The sequence below is a fragment of the Hypanus sabinus genome, chromosome 1, assembly GCF_030144855.1.
Source record: "Hypanus sabinus isolate sHypSab1 chromosome 1, sHypSab1.hap1, whole genome shotgun sequence".
NCBI classification, from domain to species: Eukaryota; Metazoa; Chordata; class Chondrichthyes; order Myliobatiformes; family Dasyatidae; genus Hypanus; species Hypanus sabinus.
Genome location: NC_082706.1, coordinates 79,112,995 through 79,127,626, shown reverse-complemented (window position 1 = coordinate 79,127,626; position 14,632 = coordinate 79,112,995). Strand labels below are relative to the sequence as shown.

At 41.8% G+C, this 14,632-nt stretch overlaps 1 protein-coding gene across 1 annotated transcript in view; it reads right to left on the bottom strand.

Moving 5' to 3' along the window:
- Positions 1–14,632, bottom strand: part of dpys (dihydropyrimidinase) — a 47,641-nt gene that overhangs the window by 14,105 nt on the left and 18,904 nt on the right. The window contains exons 5-6 of the mRNA XM_059985246.1: positions 7,964–8,120; positions 2,191–2,332 (exon numbers count right to left, since the gene is read on the bottom strand). Of these exons, the coding sequence (XP_059841229.1) occupies positions 2,191–2,332; positions 7,964–8,120 (299 nt within the window). The remainder of the gene's footprint in view (positions 1–2,190; positions 2,333–7,963; positions 8,121–14,632) is intronic.

The window sequence follows — 14,632 nt, the reverse complement described above, 5'->3', positions numbered from 1 at the left end:
CCTCCTTTGTTTTCAGTTCCACTAACAATGAACAAAAACTTTCTGTTGGCTTCCCTAATTACTTGCTGTATCTGTACCATTGTTTTTTATGAATTATGCACAAGGTCACCCAGATCCCTCTGCAATTCTCCGTCACTTAGATGCATTATTTTACCAACAACTGAACCTCTTGACCACACCTGCATACCTTTATGCATTGTGTTGCTGCCATATGATTGATTGAGCGGGTATGCAAGTGTACCCATTAAAGTGGCCACTGAGTGCACTTTCCCCCAAAAGATTTGCAATATTGAACAGCTTATCCTCCAGGTCACAGTTAATGCATGTACCATACCATTAAAAATGTGGGAGCCCTTTTTGGCAGTCATAAGATCACAATAGCAATACCAGCTGTTATTAGCCTTGTTGTGCTCTGCATGAGATGAGGAATATCAGAGCGAAACATCTGATATGCTTCGGGAAAAGCAAAGTCCACCTGAGACAACACAGTGTATTTTAATAGCTATTTTTAAGGGTACTTGAAAGTACAGATTGTTCTATTCTGCATTTCTCCTGGATATAATTTTCATGAGTGTGAACAATTATGCAATTAAAAAAATGTAGCAGAACCTGGACTCATAACAAATCCTGGTCTCAATGCAGAAATAATCATTAGGCCTGTTGACTGACTAAATAAATTACTTCAGGTATAATCATGGATTTAATTGCATTCTTAAGCAATAATAAGATATCAATTATTTATGAATGGTCCTAAGTAAAGCATCTATTGTTTAATTTTGAACAGACTCCTCAAAAATTTATTTCCTTAATACTTCCTAATGACTTTTAAATACTCGTATTATTACATTCAGAGTCACCGTGGCATGCCATTGACCTTACCACATTTATACTGATCAACAAGCAGGCACAGCACAGCTAAACCTTTTACACTACTCCTATCTTGACTGATCGTATTCTCTCCACATTCCCACCAACACTCCCCACTTGCTGCCATTCACTTTCACACCAGGGGCAATCTTCGTTGCCCAGTTAACCTGCCAACTCACATGCTTTTTGGATGTGGGAGGAAAGAGGAGCATCTGGAGGAAAATCCACATGTTCACAAACTCTGCAGACAGCACTGAATGTCAGGATCAAAACCAAGTCATTACAGCTTGGTGTATGTGGCAGCAATTCTACAAGTTATGCCACAAATCACTTTGTAGGATGTCCCTATATCTGTCACTAGTCCCCAAACTAAAAAACTCATACCTCTGCATTTCTCAAAGTTCCCCATTATCCCTAGTTCCCTTTGCTAATTTTGAGAAACAACCATGTGAACCTTTATCAAATTGCTTTGCTACAGCTGAACAATAAAAATGGATTTACTTAGATGAGATCTCCAGGAGAAAAGAATCAAGAACTGAATTAAAATCTCATTAATCAGAGGTCCATGTGAGTCTGGATATCGATGCCCAAAAGTCAAACCCATGATTAGTGTCCTGGGGTTAAGACAAAATTTGGAGGCCCTTTGTCTATGAGGATCCAGAGACAAGGACTTCTCCCGCTGTTTCTCCCTCCATACTTTCTGCCACGTGGATGTACCTGGTGGCCCTGTCTCAGTCTCTGCCACAGCTCTGGGCCTCTCTCTCCTCCACCTGTCATGGACCGCCCCAACATATTACCCTCCCAGGTACTCTGGAGAACAGGAGGACTGGAGGCAGCCTGTCCTGGGGGTTGAAGGCCTGTCTGGATGTGTGAGCAGGTGGGAGGGATGGGAAAGGGGCCAGTTTTGCTGGTGTTTTGGCAGCTTGCGCTAGGCATGCAATGTTGGCACTGGCATGTGTGGCAGCACTTGTGAGCTGCCCCCAGCACATCCCTGGGTGTGCTGGTTGTTAATGCGAACAACACATTTCACTGTATGTTTCAATGTACGTGTGATAAAAAAAATTTAAACGTGAATCCAAATCTGAAGTTTATGACAGTGGTTCACTTCAGCTGCTCATTTTCAGAGAGAGAGAACAAAGGAGATAAAAGAAGGTAAGAAATAAACAAGAGAAAGAAGGATAAAGGATGAATGAATTACATTAAACTTGATAACAACAATTAAGCCACTGCCCTATTAATGACATGAATCCCTTCCTCTGATAATTGTAAAATCTTTAGCTATGCATCAACACTATTGTCCATTTATCTTCAAGTCACACTTACCACTCCTTTCTCCCAAATGATGGACATCCTGTCTTCTACGCCATTCACTCCATTTGGAATCTTTGTAAAGTCATCTTTTCCAAAGGCCTTTTGGCAGCCATTGAATGTGCAATTGTCAGTTCCCGTCACAGTGAGATCGTCACTATAAATAGAGATGAAGTGAGGGTCAAGTAGAGTCTGCCAGTGTAACGCTTTACCAAAGGCATCTGTTGAAGAAGGTATCTTAATCCATGAAGCAGATCCACTCATCATGTTTAAAGTATTGATCCCTATACCTGAACACAGTGAAATGCTTTTTGTGTTGTATGCCATCCAAAGATTATGACATGTACATCATTACATCAAGGTAGTAAAAAGAGAATAAGGTTACATGTACAGATAGACAAGTAAGGTGCAAGGTCCATAATGAGGTAGATTGCGAGATTGAGATTTCAACCTTCAGCATATGAGAGATCCATTCAAGAGACTGTCATATTCTGTTGAAGGAATGTGCAAAAAGACAGCACACTGATTTGCTTTGGTGACCCCAAGGAATAATTTTCAGCAATATACTTGTAATTTTTCATTCTTGATTTCTCAGCCAGCAGCCAGACCAAAGGAAGGAGCGGATATTCTGCCCAGAAGACCAATGCCATCAGAACCACAGGGAAACAGGGGTAAATACAAGCATAGACGAGTTTTGAAAGGGAAGTAAGTGTACAACTAGAGGGTCTGGATCTCCAATCTGGAAGGGCTCAGAACGTTAACGGTGTTATAAATGCAAGGACAAGATTGAGATTGCACATATAGGGTCAAATGAGATTTAATGTGTAACCAACGGAAGCAAGTCAAAATGGAGATTATACAAGGGGTGATTGATAAGTTTGTGGCCTAAGATAGAAGGAGTCAATTTTAGAAAACCTAGCACATTTATTTTTCCTACGTTTACACATTCCAGCAGTTGTGGAGCATACGGATCCTTCTTTGTAGAAGTCGGCGTCTTGGACGTCCAGAAGTGGTCCACAGCATGGGGTGATTGATAGGTTTGTGGCCTAAGGTAGAAGGAGATGAGTTATTAACTTCAAATTTTCTGCATTTTCACTCAAAGAGTTGATCTGCACATGCATGTAACGAGAGCTGTATAACTCATCGCCTTCTACCTTGGGCCACCAACTTATCAATCATCCCTACTGTGGACCACCTGCAGGTCCAAGACACACTTGTTACTTGCACGTGCAGTTCAACTCTGAGTGATAATGAAGAAAGTTTGAAGTTAATAACTCATCTCCTTCTACCTTAGACCACAAAGCTATCAATCAACCCTGCTGGGGACCACTTCTACAAAGAAGGGATCTGTATGCTCCACAACTGCTGGTGTACATGTAGGAGGGAACTATGTTGAAAAATAAATGTGCTAGTTTTTCTAAAATTGACTCATTTTACCCTAGGCCATGAACTTATCAATAAGCCTTCGTAGGTCAGGGATTGTTTGTAGAATATATCCAAGAACAAGGTGCATATGTGTTTGTGTGTAGGTGGTGATGGGGGGGGGAGGGGAGAAGAATGCGATTTTTTGGTAACAGTATGTCAAGAATTTATTCCTGCTATTTCTGTTGCAAAGGTAATGATATAAAAAGCATTATGTTACTGGATTGGGCACTTCTCACTGGTAGAAACCAATGGAAACTAACCACTGACATAGCACTTCCATGCAGATTCAGGCTGGTCCAATCAGAACTCTGCATGGTGTTACATTGAGTAGTTTGTTGTTCTCACCACTGTCAGAAAATCATGAGCTGGACCCAAGACCTCTAATTTACGTCACTAATAGTGAAAGACAGCATTACATAACAACTGGCCTCATTAGATATGTATTTTATGCTTCACATCAAATGCATTAGTATGTTAATTTCAACTGGAAGTGTCTAGCTAGTTCCTATCACAACTATGCCAATTGTGTTCAAAGTTGAAAGTACACTTATTATTGTACCAAACTAATTTGGCAGGGGGTGGGAACCGGAGAGAAGGGATTCAGGAATAATAATTCAGATGGCAATAAAACAAAGATAGCATGCAGTCAGACTGCCAGGAAGGGCAGGCAGATGATAGGACAAAATTGCAGCCAGTAGGTTGAGTATCAGTGCATTAGGAATGCAGAATCAAAAAGGATAGCAAAGTATTCAAAGTGTTATATCTCAATGCGTGGAGTATAAGAAATCAAATGGCTGATGTTGTCCAACTATTACGGATTGTCAGCTATGATGTGGCCATCACTGAATCATGGCTGAAGGGCGGTTGTAATTGGGAGCTGAATGTCCAAGGTTACACATTATATCAGAGGGATAGGAAGTTAGGTAGAAGGGGTGGCATGCCTCTGCTTGTAAAGAATGGCATGAAATCAGTAGAAAGATGTGACATTGGACTGGAAGATGTTGAATTGTAGGTTGTTAAGAAACTGCAAGGGTAAAAGGACCCTGATGGCAGTTATATACAGGCCTCTCAAGAGTAACTGGGATGTGGACCACAGATTACAATGGGAAATAGAAAAGGTGTGTCAAACAGGCATGTTATGATAGTCATGGAAGATATTAACAAGAAGGTCGAAAGGGAAAAGTCAGGATAGCAATGGATCTCAAGGGAGTGAGTTTGTTGAATGCCTACGAGATGCCTTGTTAGAGCAGTTTGTCATTGAGCCTACTCGGGGATCAGCTATACTGGACTGGATGTTACGTAACGAACCGAAGGTGATAAGGGAGTTTAAGGTTAAAGAACTCTTACGAGGCGGTGACCACAATATGATTAGCACAGCTTGAAATTTGATAAGGAGAAAGTAAAGTCTGATGGAGCAGTATTTCAGTGGAGTAAAGGAAATGACAGTGGTATGAGAGAGGAGTTAGCTAAAGTAAATTGGAAGGAGATGCTGAGCAGCAATGGAGTGAGCTTCTGGGAAAGATGAGGAAGGTGCAGGACAGGTATATTCCAAAAACAAAGAAACACTCAAATAGCAAAATAGTACAATTTGTGGCTGACAAGGGAAGTCAAAGCTAATGTAAAAACAAGGAAAGGGCATACAACAAAGCAAAAATGAAAGGAAGATAAAGGATTGGGAAACTTTTAAAAACCTACAGAGAGCAACTAGTAGAATCAGGAGGGAAAAGATGAAAAATGAAAGCAAGCTAGCAAACAAGATCAAAGAGGACAGTGAGTAATAAAAAGAGATGAGAGTGGATATAGGACCACTAGCAAATGAGGCCGGAGAAATAATATCGGGGACAGGAGATGGAAAATGAACTACATAAGTATTTTGCATCATTCTTCCCTGTGGAAGACATCAGCAGAATGCCAGACATTGAAGAGTATGAGGGAAGAGAAGTGGGAGCAGTTACTATCACAAGGGAGAAGATGCTCAAAAAGCTGAAAGGGTACTCAAGTCACCTGGACCAAACAAATTGCACCGTAGAGTTCTGAAAAAGGTAAAGATTGTGGGGACACTAGTAGTGATCTCTCAAAAATCACTGGAATCTGGCATGGTGCCAGAGGATGAGAAAATTGCAAATGGCACTCCACTCTTTTAAGAAAGGAGGAAGGCAGTTGAAAGGAAATTATAGACCAATTAACCTGACTTCAGTGCTTGGGAAGATGTTGGAGTCAATTGTTAAGGATGAGGTTATGGAGTACTTGGTGACACAGGACAAGATAGAACAAAGTCAGCATGGTTTCCCCAGGGGAAAATCTTGCCTGAAGAACCTGTTGGAATTCTTTGAGGAGATTAGATAAAGGGAATACAGTGGGTGTTATATATTTGGACTTTGACAAGGTGCCACACATGAGGCTGCTTCCCAAAACAAGAGTCCATGGTATTACAGGAAAGCTACTGGCATGGTTAAGTGCATTAACTGATTGGTAGGAGGCAGTGAGTGGGAATAAAAAGATCCTTTTCTGGTTGGCTGCCTATGCTAGTGGTATTGGCAGGCATCATTGTTGGGACTGCTTCTTTTTATGCTGTATATAAATGATTTATATGATGGAATAGATGGCTTTATTGCCAAGTTTGCAGATGATATGAAAGTTGGTGGATGGGCAGGTAGTGTTGAGGAAACAGGCAGGCTGCAGAAAGACTTAGACAGATTAGGAGAATGGGCAACAAAGAGGCAAATGAAATACAATGTTGGAAAATGCTTGGTGATGTCTTTTTGTAGAAGAAATAAATGTGCAGATTATTTTCTAAATGGGCAGAAAATCTAAAAATCTGAGATGCAAAGGGATTTGGGAGTCCTTGTGCTGATCACCCTAAAGGCTAACTTCATACAGGAGCAGGGATGTGATGCTGATGATTTATAAGGCACTGGTGAGGCCTCACCTTGAGTACTGTGAACAGTTTTGGGCTCCTCATCTAAGAAAAGATGAGCTGGTCTTGGAGACGGTACAGATGAGTTTCACGAGGATGCTTCTGGGAATGAAAGGGTTATCAAACAAGTAGCATTTGATGGCTCTGGGTCTGTGCTTGCTGGAATTTATAAGGATGAGGGGGATCTCACGGAAACCTTTTGAATGTCGAAAAGCCTAGACAGAGTAGCTGTAGAAAGGATTATTCCCATGGTGGGGAGTCTAGGACAAGAGAGTACAGCCTCAGGATAGAGGGGCATCCATTTAAAACAGATCTGGACAAGATTCTTTAGTCTGAGGGTGGTGAACTTGTAGAATTTGTTCCCATAGGCAGCTGTGGAGGCCATGTCATTGGGTGTGTTTAGGGCAGAGATTGAGAGGTTCTTGATTGGACACAGCATCAGAGGTTACAGGAAGAAGGCCAGGGAGTGGGGATGAGAAGGGGAAGAAAGGATCAGCCATGATTGAATGGTGGAGCAGAGTTGATGGGCCAAATGGCCTAATTCTGCTCCTACATCTTATGGTCCTACATTTATTATCAAAGTACATCTACAATATACAACCTTGAGATTCATCTCCTTACAGGCAGCCACAAAACAAAGAAACCCAATAGATAAAAACACAAAATGCTGGCCTGCGGAGTTCTGCCAGCATTTTGAAATTTTTATTTATTTCCAGCATCTGCAGATTCACTCGTGTGCCTTTGAAAACCCAATAGAACCCATTTTTTAAAAAGTCAAATATACCATGTGCAGTGAAAAAAAAAACAAATTGTGCAGCAATAAAAGTAAGTAAATAGTGTTCTGAACTGAAGTTTTATGAAAGGCACGAAGCCAGGCATCGATTGCAGCCGGAACAGGCCAAAGCCTCAGGCAGCACAGAGTTCAGTAAACGCCATTGGCTAGGGAGCAGAGCTGGTCAGAACCGGCCTGTCCCTCACCTCCGGTCTTGATACCCTGATCTTTATAATCTGGCTCGGCACTTCCTATAAATGTTTTCACTCTGGAGATGTAAAGCGACAAAAAGCCTCACCTCACCATCCAGGACTGCCCTCTTCCCACTCTTGCCATCAGGAGCCTGAAGGCACACACTCAACATTTTAGGAACAACTTCTTCCACTCTGCTGTCAGATTTCTGAACAACCCATGAATGCTTCAACTTGCTATCCATCTTTTATACTATTTTTAATTGCAATTTAGTTTTTTTATGTCTTGCACCATACTGCTGCCACAAAAGCAACAAATTTCATGACATATGTTGGTAATAATAAACCTGATCCTGATCTAATTTCTAGATATGTTTATACTTCACGAATCGAGACATCAAAGTAGCACTGCAGTGTTATAGTGCTCGTATTCATTCTGGAAGTAAAGTTAATAGTTGCAAGGCAGATTTTCACAATACTCACTTAGCCAACAAGTCCATGAGGTATCCCGGTGTAGTGGGGTCAGGTCGTAGTGGAGGTCCCATGACATAAGCTGCAGCTTTGCGCCAGTCTTTGTCCCAATATGCGGTCCCATCAGTTCCTAGACTGGCTGCAATAGGTTCCCCGAAAACAACCTTCCCTAGGAGTAAAAATTTTGTAGGAGACTCATCTAATTAGATTACAAAATACACAGCTTTTCAATAAAGGTATTGCTAGTCTTGTGTGTTAGTATGAATATAAGTTTCACTGAAACTCTCTCAACCACGTTCAACAAGAAGTGCCAAATAGACTATCCATTTCAGCTTCCTTCTGAGTTCAAAGTACAATTATTATCGAAGTATGTATACCATATGCAACCTTGAGGTTCATCTTCTTGCAAGCTCCCACAAAACAAAGAAATGCAATAGACTCCATGAAAAAGCTCTGCACAACAAAGATTGTCAAACACCCAATGTGCAAAAAAGTGGATGCAGCAAAGTCTCCAGGAATCAACTGCCACCTATTCTTTGGGGCATTCATCTGTTTTCATGGATGTCTGCGAAGAACAAGAATTTCAGATTGTATATGGAATGTGGCCTGTGGAAAGCGGCCAGTGAGTGAGAGGGCCAGTGAAGGAGTTGAGATTTGAGGCTGACTCGAGAGATTCTGGTAGTTTTGGCAGTTGGACTGTGCAATCAAGTCAATCAAGATTTGAATAGCTCAGCAGAAAGCCATTGATTAGACAATCAAGATTTGAATAGCTCAGACTCAGCAGAAAGCAGCTGATTGGGCAATCGAGGTCAGGTGACCAAGCAGTTTGAAACGTTCAAACAAATACAAACAAATAAATAGAGGGATACCTCAAGCAGAGTGGCCTGTGGAAAGTGGCCAGTGAAGGAGTGGAGATTTGAGGCTTCGATGAGAAGAGGCTGAGGATGAGCTTCACTCCAAGTGAGGTGCCAGGTAAGTTCCTTTTGAAGGAGAAAGTTTCAAAAGTTGAGGCAAGTATTGGGTAGGTCATGGCAGCTGAGATTGTCCCCATGGTTTGTTCATCCTGCAGCATGTGGGAAATCAGGGATACTTCCAGTGTCTCTGACGACTATGTGTGCAGGAAGTATGTCCAACTGCAGCTTCTGGCAGACCGCATTGAGCATATGGAGCTGCGATTGGATTCATACTGGAGCATCCGCAATGCTGAGAAAGTCGTGAATAGCACATTCAGTGAGTTGGCCACACCACAGGTAAAGGCTTCACAGGTAGAAAGGGAAGGGGTGGCCACTAGGCAGCGTAGTGGTAGGCAGGTAGTGCAGGAGTCCCCTGAGGTCATATAATAGGTGACTTCAATCTACATATAGAATGGGTGAACCAAATTGGTAAGGGTGCTGAGGAAGAGGATTTCTTGGAATGTACGCGGGATGGTTTTCTGAACCAACATGTCGAGGAACCAACTAGAGAGCAGGCCATTCTAAACTGGGTATTGAGCAATGAGGAAGGGTTAGTTAGCAATCTTGTCATGCGAGGCCCCTTGGGTAAGAGTGACCATAATATGGTGGAATTCTTCATTAAGATGGAGAGTGACATAGTTAATTCAGAAACCAAGGTTCTGAACTTAAAAAAGGGTAACTTTGAAGGTATGAGACGTGAATTAGCTCAGATAAACTGGCAAATGATACTTAAAGGGTTGACGGTGGATATGCAATGGCAAGCATTTAAAGATTGCATGGATGAACTACAACAATTGTTCATCCCAGTTTGGCAAAAGAATAAACCAGGGAAAGTAGTGCACCCGTGGCTGACAAGGGAAATTAGGGATAGTATCAAGTCCAAAGAAGAAACATGTAAATTAGCAAAAAAAAAGCGGCACACCTGAGGACTGGGAGAAATTCAGAGACCAGCAGAGGAGGACAAAGGGCTTAATTAGGAAAGGGAAAAAAGATTATGAGAGAAAGCTGGCAGGGAACATAAAAACTGACTGTAAAAGCTTTTATAGATACGTGACAAGAAAGAGACTGGTCAAGACAAATGTAGGTCCTTTACAGTCAGAAACAGGTGAATTGATCATAGGGAACAAAGATATGGCAGACCAATTGAATAACTACTTTGGTTCTGTCTTCACTAAGGGACATAAATAATCTTCTGGAAATAGTAAGGGACCGAGGATCTAGTGAGATGGAGAAACTGAGGGAAATACAAGTTAGTAGGGAAGTGGTGTTAGATAAATTGAAGGGATTAAAGGCAGATATATCCCCAGGGCCAGATGGTCTGCATCCAAGAGCGCTTAAGGAAGTAGCCCAAGAAATAGTGGATGCATTAGTGATAATTTTTCAAAACTCCTTAGATTCTGGATTAGTTCCTGAGGATTGGAGGGTGGCTTATGTAACCCCACTTTTTTAAAAAGGAGGGAGAGAGAAACAGGAGAATTATAGACCGGTTAGTCTGACATCGGTGGTGGGGAAAATGCTAGAGTCAATTATCAAAGATGTGATAACAACACATTTGGAAAGAGGTGAAATTATCGGACAAAGTCAGCATGGATTTGTGAAAGGAAAATCATGTCTGACGAATCTTATAGAATTTTTTGAAGATGTAACTAGTAGAGTGGATGGGGAGAGCCAGTGGATGCGATATATTTAGATTTCCAAAAGGCTTTTGACAAGGCCCCACACAGGAGATTAGTGTGCAAACTTAAAGCACATGGTATTGGGGGTATGGTATTAACATGGATAGGGAATTGGTTGGCAGACAGGAAGCAAAGAGTGGGAGTAAACGGGACCTTTTCAGAAAGGCAGGCAGTGACTCGTGGGGTACCGCAAGGCTCCATGGTGGGACCCTAGTTGTTTACAATATATATTAATGATTTAGACGAGGGAATTAAATGCAGCATCTCCAAGTTTGCAGATGACACGAAGCTGGGCGGTGGTGTTAGCTGTGAGGAGGATGCTAAGAGGATGCAGGGTGACTTGGATAGGTTAGGTGAGTGGGCAAATTCCTGGCAGATGCAATTTAATGTGGATAAATGTGAGGTTATCCACTTTGGTTGCAAGAACAGGAAAACAGATTATTATCTGAACGGTGGCCAATTAGGAAAAGGGGAGGTGCAACGAGACCTGGGTGTCATTGTACACCAGTCATTGAAGGTGGGCGTGCAGGTACAGCAGGTGGTGAAAAAGGCAAATGGTATGTTGGCATTCATAGCAAAAGGATTTGAGTACAGGAGCAGGGAGGTTCTACTGCAGTTGTACAAGGTCTTGGTGAGATTGCACCTGGAGTATTGTGTGCAGTTTTGGTCCCCTAATCTGAGGAAAGACATTCTTGCCATAGAGGGAGCACAAAGAAGGTTCACCAGATTGATTCCTGGGATGGCAGGACTTTCATATGAAGAAAGACTGGATCGACTAGGCTTATACTCACTGGAATTTAGAAGATTGTGGGGGGGATCTTATTGAAACATATAAAATTCTAAAGGGATTGGACAGGCTAGATGCAGGAAGATTGTTTCCGATGTTGGGGAAGTGCAGAACGAGGGGTCACAGTTTATGGATAAAGGGGAAGCCTTTTAGGACAGAGGTGAGGAAAAACATCTTCAGACAGAGAGTGGTGAATCTGTGGAATTCTCTGCCACAGGAAACAGTTGAGGCCGGTTCATTGGCTATACTTAAGAGGGAGTTAGATATGGCCCTTGTGGCTAAAGGGATCAGGGGGTACGGAGAGAAAGCAGGTACAGGGTTCTGAGTTGGATGATCAGCCATGATCATACTGAATGGTGGTGCAGGCTCAAAGGACTGAATGGCCCACTCCTGCACCTATTTTCTATGTTTCTATACTATATACATTCTCTGATATTAAATGGAATTATTGAACCGTTCATTGGTTGAGGATTAACCAAATAGGTTTCCGCTGTCACACCTCATTTAAAAGTTGCATTCCAATTCTTACTTGGAGCAAGAATTTCACCTTTGTTGTAATTTTTATTCTCTAGTCTTATTTCAGTGGCTTCCTTCACCTTTCAGGTGGTCCCAAAAGCCATTGGCGTAGGACAGTAGTTCTATGCTGCTAAAGTCAATCCTGCGGTCATTGCTGTAGACCCAGCCGTGCTGACTCTCAATTCAGCTTTGACCCACATAAGCTGGGATTTGAGTTCCTTGAAGGCTTGTTGATGGTATTTATACAGTATTTTTTCAGGATCCTGGTAATTTTTCCAGAAACAGTGGAAGTATAGGGAAGACGGGTGGTAGCGGCAGGCTACTCCTCATCGTTAGGTTTCCTGGTTTTTCTGCTGGCCCTTTTAAGGGCCTGATTGATTTCATTCACCTTGTAGCCACTTCGTGGATAATTGTTTCATTTCTTCATGGAGACTCTCCATGTCTGAAATAGTTTTCTCACAGTTATTCAAAGTAGAAAGAACTGCTCTGCATTGGGATAAATGATGGTGGTTGTTTTTGTTGAAATACAAGTCTATGTGAGTGAGTTTCTGATAGATGCCATGCTCAAGGCTACCGTCCAGTTTCCATCATATTAGAATGTCCAGGAATGGGAGGCAACCATTCTTCTCCATCTCTATTGTAAATTGAATGTTTGGATGTATGTTGTTCAGATGAATGTGGAACTGTCGGAGTGCCTGGAGTCCATGTGACCACACTACAAATGGTGTTATTGATGTATCTGAAGCAGCATTTAGGGCGCAAGGGAGATGAGCTCAGTGCCCTATCCTCAAAGTCCTCCATGTAGAAAATAGCAATAGCAGGCGATAGGGTAGATGCATCCATTTGTTCATAGTAGTTCCCCTAGTAGAGGAAGTATGTCGAGATAAGGGTGTTCAGAAAGGTCACTGATACCTTTATCAAACTCTGACCACAGGAGGACCAGGTGTCCTTAATGGAAACTCATGTGAACAGGGACACCATGTAGAAACTCACCATTATTGGTACCGGAACACTGATAAATACCATCCACAAACCCGTAAGGAATCTCAAATCCCAGCTTATGCAGGTAAAAGGTGGCCTGGGACTCAGGACAGCTGGCATTTACAACATTCCCTGTGAATACGGAGCAGCGTATATCAGCCAGATGTGGCGCCTATTGGAAACCCACAGCAAGGAACATAGGAGGTGCATCTGTTTGGATTTCCTGGAGAAATCAGCAGTGGCAAAACATTGCATATGTAATTACCACAGGATTGATCTTGACAGCCCAAAAGCACTGTGCCATGCCATTAGATTTTGGGACCACCTGGACAGGAAGCCATTGAAATCAGACTAGAGAATAAGAATGTCAACAAAGATGAAGGTCTCGGTCTAAGTAAGATTTTAAACAAGGTGGGACAGCAGAAACCTGACTGGTTGAGAACTAACCAATCAAGAGGGACAAATGATGGGAGTTGAGTATAAATACCACTGGACTAGACATGCCTAGGTTTTATCCCTGATGAAGATGGTGGAATCTGTCATTGAAACATCAGTTCAAGTCGCCATCTAGACACTGCTGGAAGACCAATAACTTTGGATTTCAAAGGGATTATCGATACTGTTACCTCTACCCCTAACATACAGGGGGTCCCCAGTGATCAGAAATTCCATTGAACCAGCCACATAAATAGCATGATTACAAGGTCAAGTCAGAGGCTGGACACACTCTGGTGTGTGCCTTAACTAACATATGACATAGGAGTAGAATTAGGCCATTTAACCAATCGAGTCCTCGCCCTCATTTGAGCATAGTTGATTTATTAACCCTCTCAGCCCCAATCTCCTGCCTTCTCTCCATTCCTTTGATAGCTTTACTGATCAAGAACCTATCAACCTCTGATTTAAATATACTCAATGACAGCCTCCACAGCTAGCAAACGAGTTAATAGGTGCTAATTAAACTAGTTAACAGATGCTAAAGACATAAAATGTGTTTTGCAATTACTCCTAAAAAGTGCCATTTCTTGGTCTTTAACTTTGTATGTTCATGTGTCATTTCTAAATTAATGTAAGAGGTAAGATGAACCCTTTCTAAATGATCTGTTTCAATTCATGCTTTGTTGTTAACACTTTGTAATTTGGGGAACCAAATTAGCTTTCAGAACTTCATTTTGTCAATTCTACCTCGTTGATCTGAAACCAGCTGAGTAGATCTTCAACCAAGCAAAGTGGGACACATTAGGACCAGTACATTATGGCCCAATTAAGGAGTTGCCCCAATTAGCTTCATGGAAATAGTTAAAAAGATATTTTATTAAAAAGCTAGACTACTGTTTAACTGAGTAACAAATGTACTGGTGGCATGGTAGCAAAGTGGTTAGCATAACGCTTTGCAGTACAGGCGACCTGGGTTCAATTCCCACCACTGCCTGGAAGGAGTTTGTATGTTCTTCCCATGACCATATGGATGCTCGAGTCTCCTCCCACAGTTAATTGGTCATTGTAAATTGTGTGTAGGCTAGGATTAAATCAATTCCATAGGGATTTCTGAGTGGCATGGCTCAAAGGGCTGCAAGGGCCTATTCTGCATTGTATCTGAAAAATAAAATAATGTATCTAAACAAAACACAGAACAAATCAGAACATTGACAATACTACTATCATACTATAAAATTGTGTATTGGTTCCCAATAGTCATCAAAGGAGGAATTCATAAGAATTGTCTTGCTGCTCATTTCTTGCCAAAAATCACAGCTTTTTAAACACA